This window comes from Larimichthys crocea, chromosome VI, assembly GCF_000972845.2.
Source record: "Larimichthys crocea isolate SSNF chromosome VI, L_crocea_2.0, whole genome shotgun sequence".
Classification (NCBI taxonomy): Eukaryota; Metazoa; Chordata; class Actinopteri; family Sciaenidae; genus Larimichthys; species Larimichthys crocea.
The window spans coordinates 8,186,501-8,214,192 of NC_040016.1; the positions used below are offsets into that span (position 1 = coordinate 8,186,501).

Genomic DNA, 27,692 nt, shown 5'->3' on the forward strand with positions numbered 1-27,692 from the left:
CTACTGTGCTGTGTGACCTACCAGCTGGGCACATACTACATGACGTAGTTGTATGTCATAACTAACACTGGCTGTGACAACGCTTCGCTCCTTATTGGCAAATGCCGTCATCCTTTTGTCCGAACAGAAACACCATGAGGACAAAGAAAAAAAGTTGTGAGGGAGATAAAAGGAGTGGGCCTCTTCAAGAAGAGAGATGAAAGTACTGTACCATGAAAGCTGACGGGTTGGTGGGGGAGCTGCCCAGAGAGACAAGTGGGAGAAAAATGGGGAGAAGCCCTCGGTTTTCTCAGCTGGGCCAGCAGTCGGGTGAGGTGAGCTGTGGGGGGATGGAAGGAAATAAGGGAGGGCTGAGGCAGGCTGGCTGACCTGGGCCTTTGTTGGCAGATGGTGGGAAGCGCCACCTTGGCCTCTCGCTCTGAATGCTAAGCAGCGCAGCCATTGTCTGACAAGTGCAGCAGCAGACGCATGCGCTGCGTGTTTCTCTGGCAACCAGGAACAGAAACAAACACCCCCCCTAACACTGCACACTGCATACACGCCTCACCGCCCTCCTTCTCTGAACCCCCCCCCTGTGCATCTCGGGACTCCACAAAAGCACACGCCAACATCTACCAAGCGAGAATTCCCATACATCAGGAGCCAAGGCCAGACGGAGAGTAACATGCTCCCACACTCCTGACCTCAGAGGTCCAGAAAGAGTGAGGGGTCAGACGAGTGGCGTGCACTCAAAAGGGTCTATTTTCATATAGACATGAAAATCAAACGCAGTGCTGGGACTCTGAATTGGGGTCCAGGGACCATTAAGGGGATCTTAGAAATTACACAGAGGTCCCATGACAAAGCAGACAAGTGTAATTTTCCTAAAAACTCCCTCATTTGATGTCGGAACAATTTATCCTTTTGGTTAACTCGCCACCTACTGCACAGATGGTTATGTAACACAAGAAATTAAAAAAAAGTCATACTTTTTATAGTGTAAGACATTCAACAATTGAACATTCAATTTAATCCAATTAAACTCAAACAGCACCAGAACCTACGAACTCCAAAAGTCACCAGATAGTTGAGACAACACCCTGTCAATAACAAAACTAATAAAAATGAACTTATTGCATGGCTGTTGTACAAGTAGTACATTAGCTGGGTGAACCTGATAAACTGGCACGGCATCGGTGTATTCTACCCAATATTCCAGATGGGGATATAATATTGCATCGCACCTTCAAGATGGTGCCGTGGACGGCTGCCTTTGTGTGTTGGTCTGACTCCCAACCACCCCATAGACACCACATGTTACATTAATGTAAAGGCTAACCATGTGACTCATAGGTTACACAGATCACATCCGCAAGATTATCCCTTGGCACATTACAAATATTAATTATAAGTGTGAACTTTTGCACATTACTGCACGACTATACAGGCTGAGCTTCACATATTTCCTATTAGAAATGTTTCCTTTTTTATATTTATGTTCCTGACTTTACAGTCTTCTTAGCTTGTTTTCTCTCACTATGTTAATTGTTATGCACCAAAATACCAAGACAGGTTCCTTCTGTGAGAAAACCTACATGGCAATAGGCCTAATTCTTATAGAGTATAGAGGATGTTTTGGATTTGATTGAATTGACCGAGTGTTCGTGATATTATTTCCAACTCCTGAATAGATTCCTTCAGGCTGTAGTTAACTCTAATCTCTTAATGATATTTAAACTCTATAGCAAGTTGGATCTGTCTATGAAGAAGCCAGTTATTTTGCTGTATGGCTACTACATCAGGTGATTAATAGCCATGACTTTGTCCCATTATGTTGAACAAAATAAGACTGATCACTTCAGTAAATGTTAAAGCTGGACAAGAGTGATCATGAGTTCAACAAATCAAAAAGTCAAATAAATGCCAAAGAGGTCATTATAATGTAAATATTTACTAGTCTAGTCATTATGTATCATTTACCATGAAGTATCCCTTCAACAAGGCAACCATTGAGTAAATAGAGAGTTGCACTTCTATACTCAAATGGTAGGCACTTACTATCACACAGCTGAAAGTAGGTTAAGCAAATTTAACAGTCATTTCAAGAGAGTTAAAAGAGGTCATGGCACATCAGATGAAGAAATCCTTATCGTCTGTGGTTTGATTTTCCCGTCTACCTCACAGATAACTAAAAACAAAACATTACAACACACTCTAAGCGAGAACAGGGTTTTCACACGGTCACCTGCCATAACCAGCTCCCTTCACTGCCCCTTACAAATGTCAAAAACACAGGACGGGCTGTGATCGTGGGAGGCAGGAAATCAGGTTGAAATATCACACACCCCAAAGTTAAGCCACAACAGAGGCTGTCAGATGACAACAAAAAAGACACATCTCTGTGCCACTAGCAGGCAGGAGACGTCAACTTAATCCTCTCTCTTGCTCTCTCACAATACTGCCACCATGCTGTAAATAAAACAGGAGGTGACATAACCAGTGTGACTTCACTCCACCAAAAGTGGGATAGACTAATACCGGTCTATCTCTGTGTTACCTCAGTAGTAAAAAGGTGTATTTTAGGGCAATGACAGTGCAAACCCATGACGATTAAAAAGCTATGAGAACTACTCACTGCATGATTAATATCTGGAGACAGCACACAAGTTATTTCAACACATTTATCAGAGGGTTATTGCTTAACAAACTGTTCGTATGAAACCGATATGTCATTAAGTGTCAAGACAAAACTAGGGAGCTACTTTCTTACTGCTAATTTCTACATGCTGTCATCCTGAGAGCTCACCGGCCCAGGCACTGACAGGCCTGTCAAGGTGCACAGTAACACCCCTTCAAAAAGCGAGCTAAAAGGAGGGGCATTCCCCCACAGACCGGGCCTTGTACTGTCTAACATCACCCCCCATTATTAAGCCACAGGTCATCACCCTGAAATGGATGAGGCTTCCCTGCTCTGCGACGCTAGCCAAGCTTAAGAAGCTACGTTAATGTAGCCGGCTGGTACAGTAGCGGCTAACGCACCGTGGCTAACAAACGTTAACTGAACAAAGCCGGTAACCGGCGTCGGAGAGCCTGATAGCTCGCCGGTAACCGAGCTCCCTCACACCACACGGTGTCAACTCACCTATCATTAATATATAACGCCAATATAATCAAACAATGGCTGGATTTAATGTGAAATATAGCTATAATGAGTGGTGTCGCGTGAAAAACAAGTTGACATTTCCGTTAGCTTCACCAACCGGCTTGATAAGCTAATGTTAGCACACCTAGCTAGCTAATTGTCCCCTCCCCTCCCAGCTCCTCCATCATCCCCGCATCCGAGCTACATTATCCGACACTAATAAACCAACAGAGTGTGTGCGTGTGTGTGTGTAAAGTGAGATAATTAATTAAGAGTGAAATGCGTAAAATCACAAGTCCGTGTTACCCAAGTCAAAGGATACTGAGGTGGTGGTACAGCGCCAGGCTGAGGAGCTGTCGGGGCTCCCGGCGGCAGAGACACGGAGGTCAGGGTAGCCCGCAGTTGGCTCGACGGAGAGGGTCCACTTCCAGGTCCGCTAACTGCGACAGCGGCGGGTTTGGGGACCACTTTCGGTGGCAAACTCATCGCAAAAAAATCAACAAATAAAAACAATACCTTAATAAATACTGATACAAACAACGCCTAGCTTGCATGCATAGAGCAAGCGTAGCAGATTCTTGAAGCAGGCCCCAGATCCCTTTAACGAACTGGGATAACGAAGCTCGAATAGCAACACAAATGTCTTTTTTTTTCATGGAAAGTCGCTGTTCGGATCAGCGGTGCTATTCATGGGGACGGTGGGAGGTTTAGCCTCCCTCGCCCGTCCGGAACCTCTGCGGATCCGGCTCGGTTCGTTTCTTTCAAAATAAATAATCGCCACGATCTTCAACCTCCCTCGGCGATTCACCTTTTCTTCTCGACAAGTATGTTTTCTATCATTTTTTTTCTCACAGAGATGAGAGACTTCGCCAACATGGCGTTGCGGCCGCTTCCAGCAGTCCGGGCAGGACAGATGATTCGGCAATTCTCGGCCAGTTACGGATTCGTTCGGCTAATCAACTAACCTACTATCCAACCACACGAATACAATGTGTGGCTCATGTTCCCCTGAGCCTGAAACACTGATTTTTAAACTTTTTTCTTTCTTTTTTTTTTTTAAAATTATGTACTTTAAAAAACAACTTAGTTAATTAGATTAATGCAAAATAAGAACATTTAATTAATTAGCATGTTAAGAAGCAAAACAATAGAAACAAATCATTCTTAACTGCATAAAGTTGCACAAATGTTTCTACTTATTTACCTTTCTGCGTGGCCTTAAATCCTTTTATCCAGTATTCAGATATTTACACTATAGTTCATGGCCCATACTCTGCCACCAGCAGGACTATAATGCGGTTTTATATGGAAGTAGCGCCACCTTACGTTATTTTAGCTGCTTCGCATCTGCGACATACTTTTCCACTAGATTTACAGGGATTGGTTAAATCATGTAAATCTATATTGATGTAGTCAGATATATCGTGCAACATAAGGGTGTGTGTGTGTAATTGTGTAAATAATTTTTGAGAACATGAGACAAACTTGTTTTAAGACAGATTTTACTATACAAAATAATTTGTGACAAACTCTTACTCACAAAAATAGGTATGGCACATCATGGCTTAGTCTATATGACCAAGTTCTGAATGGAAAAATATACAATTTTTCTGCGAATTTATTCATTCCTTCATTATGTTTCTGATTTGTATTGGTCTTCCATTAATGAAATGAAATGCCAACAATGGAACATTCCTATAGGGACACCTCGTCTTTGTTTTTAAACATACATTTCACATTATTATCTCTATACGATGTAACAGTTTCAACATTATTTTTCAAATACAAAGAAGTATTAAAATATATCTATACCAATTCTTAACAGCTTCAAAACTGTCTTTATGACACAATTTTTCATCAGATTAAAAATCTTGCAGGTCGATGGCTCACATATAAACTTTTGTGACCATAAATAAAATACAATTTAAGCAAACTGGAGCAGATCCAACCACAGTAAAAAGTTACAAGAAAAAAAAAGAAACATCACTTTATGTGACAATGAAGCAGTTTACAAAATTTGAGAGTGTGCGCCCCCCCACCCCTCCCCCCATGTTTGTAACCATTTGTTGGGTTTCCAGTGTGTGAAAAAGCGCATTTATAGCTACATTTAACTTCAGAAGTTAGGGAACGCTTGTCTTGCTAAACCAGCAGTCTTTGTGGAGAAGCACTGAAGATTGCTATCCTCCCTTTTCATGGCAGCCCCATTTGTCCTGATAAGGAGCCTGATAAGCATTCAGTGGCTAGGCAGTGGGAGTTTCAGTGGTTTTTGAGTTTCCCGTCCAGAGAGACTTTGTCAGTATCTCAAGCTATTTTCCCCAACGTCTGTTTCACTCTGTGCTGACGCACAGCTCCCAGCAATGAGGCATCACCAAAGCTCACACTTATGTTTAGGGTTCATGGCGCTGTCTGCTTTGCAGCCAAAGTGCTTTGAGAATTCATGCGAGTTGGAGATGGTGCCGATGACTCTAAATCTTGACGGGCTGTGAGGATCTGTGATTACGCCCTCATGTGAGCTTTCCGGTGTCCTGACAGAGCACCATACCTGCAGGGATAATAAATGATAGAAGAAGGAAGAAGAAATGTTTATGTAGTTTTATAACTGGGTTCAGGAACAAGGACCGCAGCTTGAACTCCCATTTCCACATCTCAAGTACTGAAGCATACCTTATCTGTTCACTCCCTCTTTGAGTCTGTTTACACAGCCCTCTCACACAAACCACCTTTTCTTTTCTTTCTCTCACTCAGAATCTCTTATCAATGACCCAGATTTCTCCTCCCTCCATCCCCTATCCTCCACCGACCTACCCTTCATCCCTCATCCCTTTCATCTCGATTCACCTTTATCCATAATATGAAATAAACCTGTCTAAACTTAAAGCCATATTAGTGTGTTTTTTTGTAAGTGAATGAAGAATTATGGCGAGATTTCAGAGGTTGGCCTGAATTCATCAACGTTTTTCTTGTTATTGCTGCTCTTTGAAACTTTTCAGGTAACTTATTTCTGTCTAGAGTACATTTATTTTTTTTTACATTTTTTATTCTAATATTTATTTCAAAGTTTCCCTCCAGTCAAAAACATTTTTTCCCCTTCTTGCTACTTGACTGTGAATAATGTATGTGCTGTTTTCAGGTTCATCCACCGAAGGTGGAAAGTTTCTCTGCATGCGATCACCTTGAATCTGAGTTCAACACGTCAATGTTTGAGCCGGATCGAGTTCGGAGCCAATCACAGTTCATTATGCAACTTACACAAGAGTGATGTGGAAACTTGAAGCTTCCAGCACACATACTGTATACTGAGAAGGGACTTTCAGTGAAGTAGGAGATCTTGTGTGCATATTCACTGATTATAGATTTTTTCCACAAGGCGTAGGGTGTAGACAACATTTTGAGAATATTTGTGGAAAACTGAATCGGACACAAATTATTCTTTAAAGCAGAATATTTCCATATGTCTAAAACATGTCTGGGAGGGACTTTTAAGAAATACAATAAGAGCAGCAGCAGTATTAGTATGTAGTCAGTATTATCAAGTGTGAAGAAGTGATACAAACCTGAGCAAATCCTACAAAAAACAGCTGATGGTTTGTCATTCCCAACGCAGGCAGCGTAGCCTCCTCACCGTTCTTTTTGATCCAGTTCACGTAAGCCTTCAAAGCAACAAATGATCATGTTACACACATGCATTTGCAGCAAAGGTGTACAGTATTAAGTAAAGAGAATATCCACTTCATGTCTTCCACATTGTTAGTTTCCTCTACATTTTCATCTACAATGTACTGTGGATTGCTTTTACCTCCATATGATTTCCTCATCCACTTCATAACATATGACCTTTCGTTATATGGAAAGAATGTGTGCATGCGAAGAAGTAACCAGAGGCTGACAAGGCCACTCATAACCACCTGTTGCATTACCAGGCTTCACTGTAAACTAGACAACCTGCTTTTTCCAATACAGATTAATGGATGTGACCCACAGCAGCCTCGACAAATAAAGTAATGCAGGGGATTAATTTCAGATCTCTGTGATAGTTTTCTGACCTTGTAAACATGCAGTCTGACAATGTTGCTGTAGGAAACATAACAGAAGTGGTCTGAACTTTCCATAATAATCTAAATGCTCCCTTGTACCATGCATGCTTGTTTAACTGCAGTGACAGAAAGCTGCTTCCCCTCACAAAAAATATTCAAGGTTCACTTATGCTTCCTATCAGACCTTGTAGGCGGCCTTGAGTCCACCATTGTCAGCGATGTTCTCTCCCAGGGTGTGTCTTCCATTCAGAGGCTCCTTGTTAATGCTGTAATTTCCATACTGCTCCACCATGCACTGGGTCTGCTTCTTAAACGCCTCCACGGAAGAGTTCTTCCACCAGGAACGCAGGTTTCCATCCTTATCGTATTCCCTCCCTTTGAATAAAAATGGTGAAATATTCTCATATTCTAATGCTTCAAGATATTTCAAAAGAATCATCCACATCCACTGATATGTGGAAAACTGTTTAAAATAGAAAAACTTTTACAAACCTTGGTCATCAAAAGCGTGAGTCAGTTCGTGTCCCATGACTACTCCAATTCCACCAAAGTTAAGAGCTCTGAAAAACAACAAGAGATACATTACATTGAGAAACTAACATACCTGATAATAGCCTTTTAACATTTGTGTTTATGGCCCACGGGTTGGTTAAAGCAACACTTTTTGGGAAAAACATGAGAAGATTGATACCACTTTCACACCTCAACTCAACTCAACTCAACTTTATTTATTTATATAGCACCTTTCATGCAGAAATGCAGCCCAAAGTGCTTTACAGAGCAGAATAAAGAAAGAAATAGACAACAGCAAACAGTTCTTTAGGCAACAGAGCAGTTGCATAAAATCACAATTTAAGAACAGTTGCATAAAAATTGAAACCAAAATAAAGATAAAAATGCAACAATAAAATAAATAAAACAATACAATTAAATATTAGAAGTAAATAAAACCTGTGTGTAGCTTAGCACAAAAACTGGAAACTGGGTGAAAACAACAACAAAATCTACCTACAGTATCAACTTGTTATATGTGGTTTGTTTAATCTGTATAAAAGCTGAAGTGTAAGTGGCGGTTTGTGGTTTTACGCGAGGTTATGTGTGATAAAAATTCTCTGTCATTTGCGGTGACTTCATGCTCAGCTGCTCGCATCTCAGATTTGCTTCATAGGTGTAATGTTACTCCCTGTACTGTTAAATACTTGCTTTGTCTTTTAATACCTTTCCACTCTGGTCATATTTAATTTCCTACTCTATTAAGATCCATCAAACATGAGTAAACCTGAAGACATACAACACAGAAGACCTACTTAGGCCACGAACGTCTATAGAATGGAGCCTGAAGAATTCCTGCAGGCAGAACCATCTCATTCTTGGTCGGGTTGTAATATGCATTCACGGTTGGAGGGGTCATGCTCCACCTGCAAAAACAAGGAACACATAGTCACTATGTGAGGCTGACACCAAAGTCACAACAAACGCAGAACTTCAATTCTGCTCCGTCTCTGCTGTGCCAGGCTGACTGCAGATCAGTTTGGAAGGATCTGCCCCCCCTACCCGTGCCTAATTAGAGACAAGGATCATTTCAGCAGAGAAAGGCTGGTTGCCTGGGAACATTTGTGGATGGCAGCAGTATTCTGCTGAGTCAGTATAATGGGAATGTGTCCCCGTCGGAGCGTGCAACTGCCTCTATGGCAAGCGGGGTGGTGGGGGGTGAGGGGAGTAACGAGGGAGCAACTCACTGGTTTCTGTTGGGAGTTTTCCTCAGCTGGTCTGCAGTCACTCTGGCTGAGAAGTTGTAGTACTGCATAACGTTTTGGAAGTAAAAGTCTGACACCACCTCGAACTAAAAGAGAAAAAAGCAATAAGAAGCGAGAGAAAAATGAAACTCAGTGTTTTGGTGAGAAACAATGAGACGTGATAAATAAACAAAAGTGACATAAAGTCACCTTTACCTACATCATTGAACACTTTGTCCAGCTTTGTGGTGTTCATAATGAATTCTGGATATCCGACCATGTTGTATATTGCATCTGCCTGTGACAAATAAAATAAAAAACTGTAAAAGACATATTTTCACACCAGGTGGCAGTGCTGTATTTCTCAGTTCATTTCAGATGTTTCCCTAAAGCAGCAGTGGGAGGGGGGGTCAGATCAACAACATCTTTCTCCCACCTTTTCTTTTGCTGCTTTTTTTGTCTCTGAGTCCATCCAGCTCACATACTTCAGGCTGTCCTCAAATGCCCATTTAATTTCTGCGACCATATCCTCAGCCTGAAGCACAGCAGAGTCAGAGACAGTCAGGAGCACATCACCCCACACACAGTAGGAGCAGTTATTGTGAGGAAAAGGACTTTGAAGTGCTTACAATGGCCTTGCTGTCCTCGGTAAAGGTGGCTTTGACAAACATGGCCCCGAGAGCAAAGCCCAGGGCGCTGTCTGTGTCGCTGACACACAGCTTCCAGCGTGGGGTGCAGCTCTGCAACGTTAAAACAAACACACCAAGACATATTAAGGGGAAATGCATGGTCACTCACTTTTACATCACCAATATTGTCGTTCTACCCATATATCGCCTTACTCAAGTAGTCACTTCCTACATTTACAGAATCAATCTGACTAACCTCACAGTGCGTGGGAGGACTTCCACTATTTATCTCTGGGCTACAAGTGTAGGAATTGAGAGAACTGATAGTGATAGTGAAACAGTCTATAATATACTAACAATGCCCCTGCAAAGCCCAGTGATATTTTGGTGATTTCTGCTTCTCGACCAGTGCATGCTGGAATAAGTGCCACCCACCATTAATCTGAATAGGATGAACATGTAGAATATATAAAATTGACAAATGGATTTCTCCCTAAAACATAAAACATGTATTTTAACTGCCGCTTATAAACTCATAAATCTTTATTATTTCCTTTCTTTAAATAGACTTCATTAAAGTAGAACACTGAGAAAGCCAAAGGACTCGTTATGCAGAGGATTTATCGAACAAAGCAAATCAACACAAACAGAAAATTACAGAAAATAGTGATCATCATGAGCTCAGTGTCATGGAAGCTAAGCCATTATCTCTCTGTGACCTGAGCGACAGTGTTCTCTCTAAAGGACTGAGAGGTGGAGTTTGTTTTTTTTTTTAAACAAAATAGCAACTGTTGGACACTCAACATGCGGTTTCTCAGCCTATTTACACTCAAAGCTGAAGGAATGCAAGCAAGCCGGCAAAATGTAAATGAATATGGTAGGGCACAAACAGTATACTTTGTCATAGTTTTGAGTTTGTTTGTGTTTCTTGTTTTATTTTGTTTATTTTTGTAGTTCCACTGTCTGTCTTATCTTCTACTTCCTGTCTTGTTTCCTGCCCTTTTTGATTTTGCATCTGCCCCTGATCGTTCATGGTTCATGGGTTCATGTTGTTTCTTGGTTTCTTGTGTTCATGTGTTTGTGGTATCTGTGAGTATCTGGCCCTGTTTCTGTTTCTTATGCTTCTGGATTATTTGCCTATTTCTTTCAGTCTTTTGTTTGTTTTTTGCCTGTTTTTTCCCAGCCGCTTTTTAGTTATTGAAATTAGTTTTTGATGATGCACACCTGCCTGCATTTGGGTCCTTCTCCTGTTCCTCCCCACTCCTCCGTTGATATCCTTATTTGTAAAGGGTAGATTCACTAGGTGCTGAACTACTCAATATGCCTAGAATAACATGTCATTTGTTATTTGTGTGGTGATATGTTTTCATATTTTGTGTATTTGTTAAAAATCAATGTTTTAAACCTAGAAAATTTTGACAAAATATATTCTAATTGTGGAAAACATAGAAAGTTTCCTTCAATTAATGACATTTTTATGATCAAAAATGAGTTTGTGGCCACAATTTTAATCATTTCTTTGCAAATTGCTGAATCCTGTTTCTACTTATACAAAGATTACACAAATATAAACACACAATAGAGAAGTGCATGTATTTTTAACCTTTTTAATCTTTATAAGATGATTTTATATCTTAAGTTTAAAATCATACCTCACACTAAAACAGCTAATTTACTCACTGTGGGTAAAAACACACCCAATATGATAAAGTTATTATCAGGTGCAAGGAAGGACAAGGACAAATGCAGCTGCATGTATACGAAGATAAAGAGGAAGCAAGGTCGGAGAGAGGAAATGAGTAGAGTTCTGAGCAAGTTGTAAATCTGTGCACAGATGGAAAAAGAGACACAGCTGCACTCCCACAAAAAACTGTTACACAAAGAGACACATAGAAAGTTGTGGGTTTGTTGTTACAGCATGACCCTAATTGAAAACAAGGCCGAGGGAACAGGATCTTGTCTGGAAGGTCTGGGGGGTCACCGGAGCCTTGACTGTCAAACAGTTCTTCACGGAGAAGGAAGTACAATTTGCTGCCTCATCAAAGTCTAAATATCGTCAACTATGTGTCTAATTAAAGTAAACATATTCTCATTTTTACATATTGTAGTGGCATCCAGCCATGCGGATTATTGTGCTTTGATTAATTCTGGATTTCTGCTTGCAATCCAATACAAAGGAGCTTAGCAACTTGTTTCTGTCCAGAAACAACGCCCCAGTCACTCTGGATAATCCACAAACCTCGCTGTAAATAATTGGAATTGTTTATTTGGTAGACAGTAGTTCTTAATCATCAAGAGTAATCAGGTCAATTGGGCATATCTATCAAGGAATAGATATGCCACTGTTTGAATTGTTTAAATGTAACTATTCAAAGTCTTGAACACCAGACCTCCATTGTTTCCAAAATTTCAGAGGTCAGACTGAAAACCTGGGCATGAAATGCCAGAACTATGTGCATGACAAGATAAGTAAATAAGTGAGAAAACTTTATTTTGTACATTGGTTGAACTGACCCTTTAGCCTCACTATTAACCAGCTCACTATGTTTAGATGCAAAAATACATGAAAAAGAAAACTCATGTTAAGGCAGAAAATCCTAGTAAATACTTAACCATAAAGTTTCAGTAATTGGATTTCAGCTTTACCTAATATAATATTTTTGAATCAAAACTGTGGTACATTTAATTATGCAATTTAAAAAGTGCTTTCTTATTTTTATTTTTTGTTTGAAGCATCTTTAAGCACTTGTCTGCATTTCACAAAGAGCCAACTTATTTAAACTGGTTTATTTCAGTTTTAGCTGGGATGTTGTTTTTTTTGGACACAGGGGCAGAACAGCTACATGTACTGATGTTTCCCTTCTTGTGCTGAGTCTTTGTCATATATATAAACATTAACACTGTGCCAAGAAATCGGGCTTCTCCAGCAGAAATGCCGCAGTGTTTAGCTAAATTCTCTTTTTAACCTCTTACCCAATTTAAGGAAACCAAGTTTTCTTTTTGTATTTTTTCATCCAAGAAGTTTTAGGAAATCATATTGATAGTGACTGATAATTTACAGTCCTTGTAAATTCTTGTTATAACAATGTGAAAAATTCAGTTTGGTGCCAATTCCCATTTTTCTGCATTCATTACAAATGAATCATCGGCCAACTGCTGCACAAAGGAACAATAGGTCAAGTGCAAAGCCCTCTAAACCTGGCTGCTTGGCTTGGGGACATTTCCTCTGCCAGTACACACTGGCCCTTTAAAAAGTCCACATACGCCCAGACTGATAGCACTTTAAAACATTTACAAGATTTTCTTAGTTTCTCTATGTCTGGGACATTTCAAATAAACATTTAATTGTTTAAAAGCAGTCCGACATTGACAAAACGGTAACTTACATAATTGTTCTCAGTTCACAAACATGCTAAAAATACATTATTTAGATGAGAAGTACACCATTCTCCTTAATCCAAACATCTGTGTTTAAATCTGTGTCACACTGGATAATAGCAGTCTAAATTTCATCTCTCACCTTCTTGGTTCCGTACATGACCTCGAGGAAGCGCTGCTCGGCATCCTGAAATCTTTGGTCCAAAATGGACACCATCTTTCTCACCACCTTCATAATCATATAGTTGTTGAGTAGGCTGGAAAGAAGAGATGAAATTCATTGTTTTGCTCCCCTTGCTGTCTGAATGCTTACTTTTGTGCCGCTTTAAGCACGTATATATAATGTAAACAGTGGAAATACGTTTAAAGTGAACCTCCTACTTTTTTTATTTTACCATATAAACATACATGGCAAAACACAATCTAACATAAAATGGAAAAAAGTATTAAGTCTGTCTAACCTTTTATTTGTTTTAATTATGAGGTCGGAAACTTTCTGGAGGTATTCTTTGGCATAAACAACCACTGGCTCTGTGTCGTTGAGTGGCACAGGCGCAAACACTTCTGTGAGATATGGTATCCACTCAACTGCAGGAACCAGAGTCTGCAAAGACACAGATAAAACACACACACATGAACAAACACTGAGACTTTTTGAAAAAAAAAAAGACATCCTGAAGATACTGCATGGTACACATCACAGAAAAAGTCCAGGAGACACTTACTTTCAGATCCTTGGCCTCCATTTTATGGTAGATAAGCTCCTCATCTCTCCTCTCCTCCTGGGGGACAGTGATGTTAGCCAGAGTGGTTTCAAAGTCCACAATCTCCTGCATCAGCGCCTGAGACGTCTCCTTGGAGCCACCCAGGAGTACCCCTAACTCCACCAGGAAGTCGAGGTATGCCGTCAGATACTGCAAAGTCCAAGTAGGCAGCATGTTGAGTTAGAGGTGGGGGTGGTTAGGGAAACAAAGGGTGTGTGTATGTTTGATGAAATTCAATTAGGGGAGTAATCCTAAACTATGTAAATACAAGCTACTAATGCAGAGTATTTCAGCTCAGGCTGAAATATTTCTCTGTTTTCTTGTTTACTTTATTTGCAAAAATCTACATTAAGTCTGGTATTTTCTCAAGTTTCAGAACGTGATGACCTGACTTGAGCTTTACCATCATTTACTTTCTACTGTTCAATGTTAAGAGTCTGTACTCGACCGCTGTGAAATGAGATGCTGTAAACGATTCGCCCACGGTACCTTTTCATTTGCTGTTTTGTTGAGGTAGTAATCCCGTGAAGGTAGTCCCAGGCTGGACTGATCCACCTGGAGTCAAAACAAACATCCCATGACTTCCAGTTCACCCTCCATCTCAACACTCACAAACAACCTTTTGTTTTCATTCCTGTGTTGCCAGCATGCAGGCTCAAAGCAGAAGCTCTTCAAAGATACTATCAGTTCCAGCTGTCACGGCCCCATGGCACTTTACAAAGGAACTCTCATGTCGACGTGTAAAACTAAGAACACTGTAACAATGAGTGGCCTGTCCCAATAATATAAGCAGAGAACATATATGCTTATCTGTAAATTTGTGGTTGTCTCACCTGGATGATGTTACTGCTGGAGTTTCTGGAGTCAGTGCTGACAAAAACTGTGAAGAAAGGCGAGGTGCGATAACTGGCCGAAACCATACGCAAAACTTCCTGGAAGTTGTCCTTGTCCCAGGGTTCAGTCAGGGCCCATCCTCCTATCTGAAACAGACAGATGTTTAGGTAGACACTCAGACACAGCAAGGAAATTGGTTGTTTTAGTAGAAATAAAGAGAAGGGATTTAAATGATGAATGTGTTGTTGTGTTGTGTGACATTTTCTTTTACCGGAAATAAACATACCTGGCTGATTAGTTCCTGTAGTGGCTTAGCCCCTAATTTGTCAATTTTGGCCTCGTTCATGCAGGCCTGATAATATCGCTGAGCCTTTTCCTCAGCCTTACTTAGACCTTTCATCGTTGTGTTTTCTGCCCAGTACAGATAAAAGAACAAATTACGTGAATGAAAAACAAGCCGGCTAGCTCTGGAAAATGGAGCTGGAAAAAGACACATTACACCTTTGCCCAGGGCAAAGGCATCTAAGGACACTGAACTCAAACAAGAGCCCTTACCTAATAAATGCTTCATTGCCAGCATGTTGTGCTCCCACAGGTTGCTGAATGGTCCCCAGCGGGACTTGCCCTCAGGGAGGGGGTTATTCTTCACCCAACCCCCGCAGGCAAAGTTGTAGAAATCATGGCAGGGGTCTACGGATCGGTCGAGGGATTCCATGACTGAACTGGCCACATTAATGCATGGCTCTGTTAGGCACAACCCGGGGTGAGCTGCAGGAAGATGGTTAAAAAATGTTTAATTCATAGAAAGTTCTCCATCGGCCCTCAAATACAGCAAACACTGTCTCCTGGTATCAGAGTGGATTATCTGAAAATATTTGGCAGGACATTCAAATACACGTGGATCTACAGACCATCTGGAAATTATTATTTTATAAGAGGCAACAGCCAAGATATACAACCTGAAGGGAATATTTCTCCTTGTAAAAAAACTTTATAAATAATTAGCTGAAATGTGACGGCAGATTTCTCTATTTTCTAACTCATTGTGTAATTATCTGATGAAGGTTGTGGATCCTGGATGACTTCATCTTGATGTTTTAACACTAATTTCAGTCATTTTCCATTCAAAGGGTATTTAATTAGCCTGCTCGTCAGCTACTTCTTCCTGAGAATGTGCGTTCATATGTGTAAACAGAAGTGATCAGCGGGCAGCTCTGTGTCTAACCATAAAAGCTGTTTCATGGGAAGCGCTCTCCAAAGCTAAAGAGAAGTATAAGTGCTAGCACAATTCCACCTCTAATACTTACAGTAAAGACTTTCACCACCTACCCATATAAGGTATTAAACAGAGATGGAGCCAAAGTTACGAGCAGCGATGAGGTTAGTGCCCCATGGAGAATTCATCCTCGTTCCTTTTTTTATTATTTCAAAGTGTGATCTGACATGCAGTTCTGAATAGGAGGAAGTGGCATTAAGTTTCCCATCGTGAATTCGAGGAAACCAACACAGATGAGACGCCGCCTGGATGTGATGGTAAATCCGGAAGCCCTCTTTCCATAATGAACCGCGCTCAAGGGAGAGATTTGGAGTTGTTTTTAGGCAGCTTAGCTGAAGGTGGGGCTTTGGTTTAAACAAAAATAACCGCATATAGTCTATTAAAGCCCTGTAGTTTTTCACTTGGGTGGAAGAGGCGTGAGAGTTCAAGTGTAGGAAGGCAGCACGCAACTCAGGGGTTTTCTAACCTGCACACTTTATGACTTCCTGTCATACACAGTGACCTTTAATAATGGGATTGATATTAGCTATAAAAAAAAACAGATTCTCAACAACTGGAAAACAACTTTCACCTTTTTTCTAAAGATAGTCACAAGAATTGATAATCATCATACTATACTGGGGAATCTTCTGCTTCATCTTGAGACAAGATAAGACAAGTGATTGATAAACTTCTTTTTTTATACCTTGCATTCAGTAGTTTTAGAGACACACCAGAGCTTTGTTTATTATTAGAAACAGTCTGACATTTAGCAAATATGCTTACTCACTTTCTTGCTGAGAGTTAGGTGAGAAGATTGATACCACTCTCACTAAAGGTGTAGCTGGAGCCAGCAGCCAGGGTAGCTTAGATTTGCATGAAGACTGTCAACAGTAGCAAAAAATTTGGGTATTCATTCCAAGCTAAGATAAGCAGTTGCTGGATAACCCCATTTTTACGGTAATGGATAGACATGGGCATGATAGGTATGGATCTTCTCATAAAACTCTGAGCAAAAAAGGCATATTTTCTCTAATTGTTTGAACTATTCCTTTAAGCCTTTCTCCTCTCTGCATGTGTGTTGAATTTGACAGGTTTGTTTTAGATTTAACTTCACATAAAAAAAAAAGGCTTGAGAATAAAAACAATAAAGTCTCGTCTCCCAGAGGCTGCAGGTGTTTCTTTTCAGTCTATGTCTCCCATCGAGTTAAAATAGAAATTTGAACTCACTCTGTTTGTAGAAGACCCCAGTTGTGATGAGAGATATAAACAGTCCCACGGACACGATGCACAGTAAAAACAGCAGCCTCCTCTCTCTCTGCGTCCTGTCTGGCCAACATGTGGGACCTCGGCCATGTAGAAGAGTCACCTACACACACACACATGGACACAATAAAACCTTTAAAATGCTTTATTTAATTTACTAAGTCAAATATAATACTTTAAGACATAAAAACGACAGCTTTAGGACACATAAACACACTCTTACTAATGTTATTTTGCTGCTCTAAAACAGTGTGGAAAATACTGTCAACACCATCTCAGGGATTTGATGACAGGTTTGCTTTTAAAGAACAATGGCTTCTCTATTACACCGCTTTCAATCCTCCTACACAGAAAAGGTTACGCATTATTCTATTTTCCCCTCTCTTCTACTTTAACATGAGCTTGTAAAGGTTACTTTCCATTTGACCCAGATTGCGAAAGAGACACAATGATCCTGTAGAACACACTTTGGGGTCAGTGATTGAACATTAAGGCAGTGGCTCTTAAAACCGCACACCCTGGTCTCACCCTTTTTCTCTTGAATGTTGCTTTAGTTAAGGCTGCCAGGGGAATTTATTTTCTACGGGAATCATTCCAAGGGTCACTCACAAATCTTTCACAGGACACACTTAGCACTCTGGCCAGTCTTTGCGTACCCCAGCTGTAAATAAATGCCAAAACTTGGACCTCACATATATCCTGTGGAAGTCAATTACCGCTGAAGTGTATATAAGGGTCCGATTTACTGCTATTATCTTGAATGGGAGTTCAAGAGTCAAACTTAGTGTGACCAAATCAAATGCCAAAGCCACAGTGGTTTCTTAATCCCATGAGCTCAGTGTGTTGGGTTGGTTTGGACCTTAACTGAGTGTAATTGAGAGAAAATCCCACTGCCAAGCCTGTGCTCTTTCTATCTGCAGTTTATTGCAGTCTCTTGAAACCACATTTAGTTACCCAGAAAACCACAGATAAATGACACTTAAGTCAAAGTCTTGAATTCGAGCACTCTGTTTGGGCTCTTCAGGTATACTTCTGGCCAAATAAAGTATCTGAGGAATGACTGCACTGAAGAAGCTCCCTGTTCTGAGGTTCAGATGTAGAAGAAAAGGGATCAGACTATTTCTAAAAGAATGCTTAAACCATAAATAAAGATTTTTTTTCCATTTAGCAATGCTGTTTAAAACCACAAGTAAAAGGTATGTATGTACACAAGTCCAAACACTGGCATGTATGAATTATGTAAAACTACTTGGATGAATTACGCAAGATGTGATACAGATGTGTACCGTATGTTCTTTCACACAGAGATTCCAATCTCAGATTTATCAGACAAGATTTCAGTCATATATCCTCATTATCCTCATAAATAAAGCTTTCACAAAGGATTTAGGATTTAATTAGCGTGTGATAACGGGCTTTGTGTAATTTAATTGTCTTTTTGTCACGTTACATTACACTTATTATTTGTCAAAGAGTTCCTGATCTTTGAATAAATAAAGCTTAACAAACTGAGGTTATCGAGGTCTTACAGTAAGGCAACTCTTGAATGGAACTTAAATAGTGACTTATGGATCGTAGTCGATGATCGCAGGAGGTTAATTTCAGAGTCCATAAACTGTACAACAACCAAACAACAGTTTTATTCCATGTAAATCAGATGGACAAAAGTGTAAAAGATGGTTTATCATAAATGGTTCGGACAAAAATAACACAGTCATTAAGCTTCAAGCCTCACAGTGCAGCATGAAGCATCTGTTTAACAGGTTGTCCTCTGTAACTTATTATGGAGGCTTTATGAAATTCAGGCTTCAAGAGAAACATGCTGTGTTTCAACAAGAAAAAATGCTGAATATAATAATATAATAGCACAACTATTGTACACTAAACATTAAACCCAGTAGTATCTGACATACAATCATTAACAAACTGGGCTAACTCATGCCGTACTTGAACTGGTTCCTCATGACTTGAGGTGGATTTATGGCTGAATACTTCAGTTAAACTTTTTAAAACGGCACCATGATAACACAACATTTGTGGACTTTTAGCTGCAATCAAAGCTGTTTTTATTTTTACATCGGGTGTTAAACCGTAAAATGTCTGTACATTCTTTATATGTACTTTATAATCACAGGTAACTGACAGTGGTTTATTTATAGCACAGGGTGTTGCATTTCTACCTGCATGGGTGATGATGGGTAGATGTCGTCACTGGTGGAATCCACCAGATCCTCCTCGTCCAGCGTGGCTCTCTTATACGTTGACATCTGAAAAGTTAAATGCATAAAAGACTCTCTCAGTGCTTCCATATTCCTTCTAGCCCCTCTCCTCTCCCACTCATGTGTGAGAGAGCGTTTGTCTGTGACGTCTATTCCTCAGGAGTCTCTGAGCTTTCAGGGTAGGGTTTCCCTCTAAAATCCATCAGGAGGTATCTGGTTTGTCTTGTTGGAGCGCTTCCACTCCTAAACACAGAGCTGACTTTTAAAAGAGTGTCAGTCCCCTCCTTTCAGCAACACATCTCTGCTCTCTTCAACCCCAGCAACAACTCTCACAGTCCCCATGGTGTAGGTAGATACCCCTGAGGGGAAAACACAACACCAACAAATACCTCCACCCAAAAGGTCTTTGCAAGAACTCCTTGTGGGTCCTCTCTTTCCTTTTAAAAGTGTTGTGGCTCTTCCTGGGCAAACCTTTTTTTTCTAGACTTCCTCCTTCGACCCAGTCACGGCACGAGAAGACGGAACTAGTGAAAAACAGGAAGGAGCACTGACTTAAATGACTGAGACTGGGTGTGTGGAAGTGATTGTGAGATTGTGTGTATGCATGTATGTGCATGAGTGCATTCTCTGGTGTGGTTTCACTTAGATTTGGGGCGGGAACCTCACAGTTGTAGTCCACACCCAGTGTCTTTTCTATAGGACAGGATGCCCTCAGAGGAGGGGCCTAGACTAACTACCCTCCTCCCACTACATGCTTGGAGTTGCTGCCCTGGGTAACCGTTACCTGATAGGCATGACAGTCAGTTTCTCTCCTTATAACCCTTCACCCACAGGCCCACTACTACATTATAGGGACACTGCATACTGTACAGTTAAAAGGCGCTAAATGACACACACTGTAGTTGGGATCTAAAAAAATAAATATATCTAACAACACAATTATCTCAATCCAAAAAACTAAATGTATGTTAATGTAATAAGTAAATGTAAACATTTCTATCTATTATATATAGATATATATATATGCAGATAAATGTTTCCCCTAAATAATAAATTTAACCCTATCAATCCCAGCGAGATGCCATCATTTAGGCCACAGAGGCATGTACGTGAACCACGCCACCATTTTAGCATTCCTACCTCTCCTGCCTCACAGCTAACCTAAAAATTGGCAAAGATGTGGATCATCAGCAGACCTCAAACAAGCCATCTGTAATGGTACCTACAGTACATGTCAATCCAAGCAGCCACACTGTTAATTAGGCAGAACTTTAAGCCTTAATATAACTTGAACAGGTGAGTTATAAAAAAAAGTCATCCTCAGTACAGTTGTCATGAATGTGTAAATTAGCTATAGAGACCAAAAGGTTTTTTTGTACTAGGCTGTAAACATGTGGACATTTTAACATGGGGGCTTTTGGAGTTCTGTAGCCAGCCTCAAGTGGCCATTTGAGGTTGACCCACTCGTGACAACTGTATGCTGGTTTAAACTTTCCATAGAAAAAGCTGTGATGGCCGAGTGGTTAAGGCGTTGGACTCGAAATCCAATGGGGTTTCCCCGCGCAGGTTCAAACCCTGCTCACAGCGACTGAAGCTTGAATGCTTGGGAACGGTTAATATTTCTGACATTTGTCCTCATTGCAATTGTAACTACTTGAGACAATCCACAATAAGGATCATAAATTGGTAAGAATGACTGAATGTCTTTGGAATCCCCTTCTAAGTGAATGTTGCTGACAACAAATGTCTTCTGTGTTTGCGTTTCTCCAATGTACTATGCTTGTCAGCTTTTCCTGTTGGTGCCACATGCTACCGGTTCCTACCAGAGCATCCTGAAGACCCAGCTCTTTAGAGAGTACCTCTATCTCTCTCTACAACTGTCACGGTACTTATTCACTTTGGATGAAAGAGTCAGCTAAAAGACAAAATGTAAATCTTATATTAGGCTTAAAGGTATGCATAATTAACAGGGTAGCTGTTTTGACAGGTGGGTACCATTGCATCTGTCTTGTTTGAGCAATCAGGTTTCATTCAGTCAGCCTCAGGTCCAGCGATGATCCATGCGGCTGCAGAGGCAGGACTGCCAACATGCCATGTCACAAAAACGCTGTCCATTCTTTATACTGTCTAACTGAATAAGCCTCTTGGATGAGAGCTTGAACATCTTCTCAGATTTCCAGTCCAGCTACCTCAGATTTAACTCTTCTCAAAGAAAGATGACCTGGACGACTGAGAACCTTCATAAACAGTTAAATATAATTATAGTTAAAATTGATCAGCTGATCAATACAAAACTCTTATTTTTCATCTATAAATCAACCGTGCCATCATATTTATGGTCAAACAAATGACTCCTTTGGTTATAACAAATAAAACATTAATATAACACTAGTAAACAAAAGTCCTATTGCTGAAACATGAGACATGACAGATGCATGTTTGCATGTCTGATTTCCTTACCCTACAGTGCCAAAGAGGGTAATGATTAACTTCAGCTGTTTGTCTGCCTGATAGCTCACTCCAGACTGATTGCTCAACAAAAGTCCTGACTAATCACGAAATAACACAACAAACATGCGTCAGACGTGTAACGTGACGTTTACCTTCATGCTCTGGTTTGCATCGTCCCACGTTAACACATACTCAGCACAAGAAAAACCAGTGACAGATTTTTTTTCTTCTAAATGTGACCAAGAGACAATCCAGTTGCAGATCCATGATTTATTTTAACTCCCACTTGTTTCACGTAAACATGCCACAAAGAATAATGTGTGTTCTCCCACTTGTTTCACGTAAACATGCCACAAAGAATAATGTGTGTTCCTACCGCAAAAATTCCAGAGAATTCCAGGAAAACCAGGAGTACAAATTCTTGTGAATTATGACTAAGTGGATAAAGCTGTTAGCTTTATCTCAATGCTAAAAAGAAATAAACTTAAACAAATGTCCAAACACTTCCTGTGTGTTTTTAAACTCTGTTAAATCCAGCATCAGGCCAGCCAAGTCAAACTATCAGCTTTTAAAAAGGACTGTTGACACAAAAGATGGAGGACTGAAGTGATACAGAGGGAAAAGAGGGAGAAATAAGAGGTCACGATTGTTTTTAGGACACTTTCAGTTACATAAATGGCTTCAAATGACCTATAGCTCAGAGAAAAAAGGGCCTAATGGTTATATTGATGTTTGACACTGCACACATACATACTGCATTTAGTCTGCATCGATATTTAGGCTAACCTACAGTTCATTAAAGGATTAAAGGATATCCATTTCACATTTAAGGTATGTATGTGGTCTGTTCTGAATCACACATCAGTGACACATAACAGTATACACTGGCACAAACTGTGTTGTCGTCGCGCACACATTCCTCAGCACACATTTGCTGTTTTTGAACACTTTCCTGGCATTGGAGTCAGTGCAGATGTGGTTGCACATGTTGCCACACAGATTGACCCCCCTCCTCCAGCCTCTGAGCTGAATCCCTTGTTGGTGACACAGCCTTCCCTTTCCTGGTAATGATGTTTGGTGACTAATATCAGCTATTTGCACCTGATTCAATAAGCCACCTCTAGATCCTGATCAGCATAATCCTGAAACTAGGAATTATGTGTAAATAGTTCAAATCTGAGGTCATCAGCATGCCATAGCAAGCTGCAATGATAGGAAAGCAGAGCAGATAAACTGAGGTGTTCCTGTTGATGCCCAGAGTCACGCTAGGTGGCAACTGGGAGCCATTAGAAAATACAAAAAGATGCCGTTAATAATATTCTTTGTGTCAAGGTCAGTTCTGGACAGTTTGTGCTGAGTGTGAAGAAGTCTTCCCCCCTCCAAAAAAAAAAAAAGCTGATAGTACGAGAGGTCAGAATCCCACGATTCTTGGAAAGGATGCAAGGCCACAGCCCCAGAGTGAGGCCGTAAAACCACAAACATGCGTCAGTAATTCGTCACTGATCCTGCAAACCAGACGATTATTTGTAGCGCGGGGGGCATTCCTCCAAGAATAACTGGAGCGTGTTTGTGTTTGGGAGTGGGCGCTGCTGTTTGTTTGACAGCGACTATAGTGTCGGTTTATTTCTGAAGGAGAAAAACGAGGACAGGACGAGAATTTATAGAATAAAATAAAAAAAAACTAAAAAACTAAGGCTGACAAGACATTAGCAGGAGGAAGGAGACTCCAGGTGATTTACAGGCCTGTTTGACGTAAGCTGGCAGTAAACACGTTTTGCATCTGAAGGAAGGCGGCTCAGTCAACCACCATGGTAAGCCAGTCAGATTCTAGGTCTAGATGTGGTTTGAGACCACAAGAGGAGCCGTAATTAAAGACTACACACCAAAAACAAGCTAAGTGACAATCTAAGCCTCGTATTCTGTGTGATAAGTCACTTGACCTCCATGATTGGAGTTGAAATCCGACTTCTGCTTTTCAGTTTTGTGCTGATAGCGTACTCATAACTACAAGAGATTACTCATAAGGTAACAGCCGCAGAAGAACAGAACTTCCCCTTTGGATGTAAAAGCAATCAGTTAACCCTTTTTTTTTTTTTTTTTTTTTTGTGAATCCCTAATGCGAACGCTGAGGTTGGGAAAACATTCCAGGAATACCACCACGATGCCAAATGCAAACATGACCACGCTCCTTGCTACAAGATTAAACAAGCAGAGTACAAACAGCTTCAACATTATCTCATCTAAAGGGCTGCCCACGTTGCAGTTACAATATGTACGAGGTTGTACTGTCCCCCTGTCGACTTGTATGTGAGGTCTTGACCCCCTGGCACATGCACTATGTGCTATAAGTTGACTGTATGCTCACGTATTGAATGCAGCAAACAAACAGATCGGGACGGTGACTCAACACCTAGACGTTCATAAATAAATCTGCTAGCCACTTCAGCTCTTTATCTCTCGTGTTCAGTTCCCTGTGTTTGTGCCTTAAGGCAACAGATAAGACAAAGTTGTCTGTCTTTTCAGCTCCTGACCTCTGACGTCAGGCCAGCTTTGGAAATGTCTTTCTTTCCACAACACAGAGATGCTTCCTTTGGAGAAAACACCCTGATAATGAAGTGTTAACAAAAAAAAAAAGAAAAAAAAAGAGTAGGATTGTTAAATTCAGCTACGGGACGTTTTCGCCAGAGTCATAACACTTTTGGTGTTTTTTTTGCCAAGCAAATAAAATAAAGTTCTTGCTTTTTTTTTTCTCCTCACACTCTGAAATTCTTCTAATTCCTAGTTGCCAAAAGACTTCTTCCGTCCACGTTTCAGGTACTCTGACATATGCGCAATGATCAAATATCACCCAGACAGGTCTTGTGTCACCGTGCATGCACGATATCTACTGTGAGCAGACAAAGTTTAATGTTCAATCAGCTCCTGCAGACAAGAAAAGTACAACAAAACATGTCACCATACTGTATGTTTGTAGGTCTCCTAGTTTGGCTAGTTTGTTTCAGCATAGGGTCATGATTAAAGGAGTGGCATATGGAAAGCTTGCTTACAATGAGGTTTTCATTCGAGGACAGATAACAGGAGATTACCAGCTCCTGCTGTGGTTGTGCCCTGAAGCGCATTCGCGATCACACCTAGTTAATGAATAACTGCAGAGTAAACCGAGCTCCCTGAGCGCAACTCATCCTGAGCCGTGTAACCTTATTAAACCAATCAATCACTCGGGCATTTGCTCGTACTATTAGTGAAGCAAGCCAACATGTCATTTTAACTGTTTCATGAGTTGAAACAATGTGTAATAAAGAAGAAGTAGTATCATAGCGGGGAGTTGACTTTAAAGTGATGCAATCCACATTTTGGCAATAAACTGGCTTTGATACATGAAAAAAACTCTACTTTAACTGCTCTTATGAGCTGTGTAACATCAGTTTTGCTGCATAAATGTATTATTATTTGTTCAAGCATCCTCTCCTTCGCCCTTTTGACAAGATGATCCTGATGATGTGTTTCTGTGTGGCCAAGCTTAGTTGAACAAACAAAACCAGTAGATAACATTTTACATCTGATCCTGTTTGCGTTAGGGTATATTTAATTGATGGTGTCTTCCTTGTGGTTGCTTACAAGTCCCCCATAAGATAAATGAACTCCCTTACAAACTAAGCTAACATTTGGACGGTGGAAGTAAATATTAATTTTATGCCACTATGACCATAAATGAAAACACACACACACACACACACAAACCATAGTTATGTGTTTAACTAAATTGTGCCTGTACTAATTTTGGCTTTGGTTGCAAGTGAAGGATTTATTCATCATAAAATATGAAGATTATTAAGATGGTTGTAGTTTCATGATGAATGCATGACTCACTGATAAATACTTGTTAAATTCAAATGGGGAAAGAAAACCTTGTGTGCGTCAGAGTTATTTTGAAAAGTTTGTGAAATAGCCTGAGGTTGCATGAAAAAAAAATTGCCAACATATTTTTATAAAGTATGACAGTAGAGCATATTATTTAGGAGGAGATTAAAACACAACACAGCTACAAAAAGTCACTGAACTCCATATATAGCCACGTTACATACTGTGTAGTATGTAATAACATATACACACACATTAGTCGCATTAGTTCAATGCGAAATTCAGTCAGAAAAACATCTAGTCTGATGTCAACAAGTGCAAACACGCCTTTAATAATCATCAATAATCAATCCCAGCGTAAAATTAAACACGTGTGATGTTGTGTCATTCCTCAGAAAGACGATTCAAAGACATGAACTGTACAAGATTGACTTTAAACAGCATATCTGAGTACGGTTTACAAGTGCTCTTACCCCTGCTGTCAGATGGTCTCCGCCGCCACTGCCGTGACTCTCGTGCTCTCTGACCGGGGACAGTGAGTGAGCCTCAGCTAAAACGACCAAAGAGACTCGCTGTCAAGATAGTTCACATCCCACTGAAGCTGTCTCCGTCACGCCGCTACCCCGGAAATCATCATGAAAACCACTCAGCTAGGATGTGTGCTTTAAAGCTGTCATGCCTGTAAAAATAAACAGACCTGTCTTTGACTGCATTTCTTTTACTTGTTAACGGAATATTCATTTATTTCTTCTGTTAAAGCTCATTTATGGCAGTCCAGTACCTGACAGTAGTAGACAGGAGTGTCCAACCTTCACTACAGTTGGTGGTTCATGCCTGATATAATATATAGGTACAAATAACATAGGCTTAGTTATCTAACTAAATAAAATCATAAATAAAGCTTCCCTCCCCAGTATGCTTGTTTATCTTGAGTAACATATACTTGAGTATTTCAATTGTATGGATTTATTTTAAAGGTCCAGATATTTCTAATAAATGTAATATTTATTAGTATGTTTTCATTAGTGTATAATAACCTGAATATATGAATCCTTGTGTTCATCCTTCAAACGGTTCATGTGCCTATACTATGGAGAGATAAAAAACAAATTAAGTAGTTGACTGTGTTCAGTGAAAGCCCACTTGGCCTTACTGGATCCGCTCTCTTGGTTTTTCAAGCAAAAAGAGCTCCAAAGGGACATTGATTTAAAAAAAAAAAAAAAAAATCAATCATGTTTACAAGAAGATGAGACTACTGTCGTATAAAAATATCACATAGCTGATCTCAACATATGCTATTGTACGATAAGGCCTATTTGTCTTGATGGTTGGTTGATAAATGGTACGCTAATTAGCCAGTTGTAAAGGCTGGGAAGAAGGAAAAAACTACACCAAACAAATAAAATAGTGCTGCAGATGTTGTATCTCACATCATGATTGCTTTTTGTACAACCTTGTTCAGCTGCAGCTGATCCGTTTACAGTTTTGCGGGGCAGAAACAGGCCCACAGTGACATCCAAAGGAAGCCACAAGGACAACAGCAAGGATTTTATATTTATAATGTTGAGTCTTGTCTATTTTTTATAAGGCCCATATAGGAATGGGTTTTGCAAACTAGCTTAGGCAGTAAATACTGTGTGGTATGTGGCATTTCTCCATGATTTGGACTTAGTGGAAACATTATTTGTTTTTCAACAGTACAATAACCCCAAAGCACACATCCAGGCTATGTAAGGATGATTTGTCTTCAGTGTTAATCTACAATGTAGAAAGTTACAATAATAAAGAAAAAACACTGAATGATTTAGTCACAGTTAAAGGACCAATACTATTAGGCTGGCAAAGAGTTTTGCACATATATCCATGCAGACTTTGCATCTTTTATCTCTGTTACTACTTTTATTATAATTGTATTCAGTATCTACCTCTCTACTGATAGATAGATAGATAGATAGATAGATAGATAGATAGATAGATAGATAGATAGATAGATAGATAGATAGATAGATAGATAGATAGATAGATAGATAGCAGTAACGTACATTGAACATACATTAGAGTTAACTTATAACACAGTAACCATACGCTGAAATTGACCTGAGATATATGTCAATTTAAATGTGTACAGAGAAATCAAAGAAATT

At 40.1% G+C, this 27,692-nt stretch overlaps 2 protein-coding genes and 1 non-coding gene across 4 annotated transcripts in view; 1 reads left to right on the plus strand and 2 right to left on the minus strand.

Moving 5' to 3' along the window:
* The window catches only part of LOC104922729 (eukaryotic translation initiation factor 4 gamma 3), a 53,209-nt gene extending 49,104 nt beyond the window's left edge, over window positions 1-4,105 (minus strand). Inside the window, exon 1 of the mRNA XM_027279432.1 lies at window positions 3,444-4,105. Within this exon, the coding sequence (XP_027135233.1) occupies window positions 3,444-3,607 (164 nt within the window). The 5' untranslated portion in view covers window positions 3,608-4,105. The remainder of the gene's footprint in view (window positions 1-3,443) is intronic.
* Window positions 4,106-4,606: 501 nt separating this feature from the next.
* On the minus strand, window positions 4,607-26,175 carry ece1 (endothelin converting enzyme 1). Of its 2 annotated transcripts, XM_010735637.3 has the most exons (19): window positions 26,022-26,175; window positions 19,198-19,284; window positions 16,982-17,120; window positions 15,052-15,264; window positions 14,783-14,907; window positions 14,496-14,642; window positions 14,152-14,217; window positions 13,624-13,812; window positions 13,360-13,502; window positions 13,041-13,155; window positions 9,521-9,631; window positions 9,328-9,426; window positions 9,112-9,189; window positions 8,895-8,998; window positions 8,463-8,573; window positions 7,648-7,715; window positions 7,340-7,530; window positions 6,676-6,771; window positions 5,487-5,663 (listed from the first exon to the last, which is right to left on the minus strand). In XM_010735637.3, the coding sequence occupies exons 2-19, from the start codon at window positions 19,282-19,284 to the stop codon at window positions 5,487-5,489; spliced, it is 2,259 nt and encodes a 752-aa protein (XP_010733939.2). In that variant the 5' UTR covers window positions 26,022-26,175. The 2 variants fall into 2 exon arrangements, with proteins under 2 accessions (XP_010733938.2, XP_010733939.2); XM_010735636.3 differs by lacking the exon at window positions 26,022-26,175 and having other exon boundaries at window positions 4,607-5,663; window positions 19,198-19,821.
* Window positions 20,742-20,823, plus strand: trnas-cga (transfer RNA serine (anticodon CGA)). Its single transcript has one exon. It is a non-coding gene; the product is annotated as a tRNA-Ser (tRNA).
* Window positions 26,176-27,692: the final 1,517 nt, after the last annotated feature.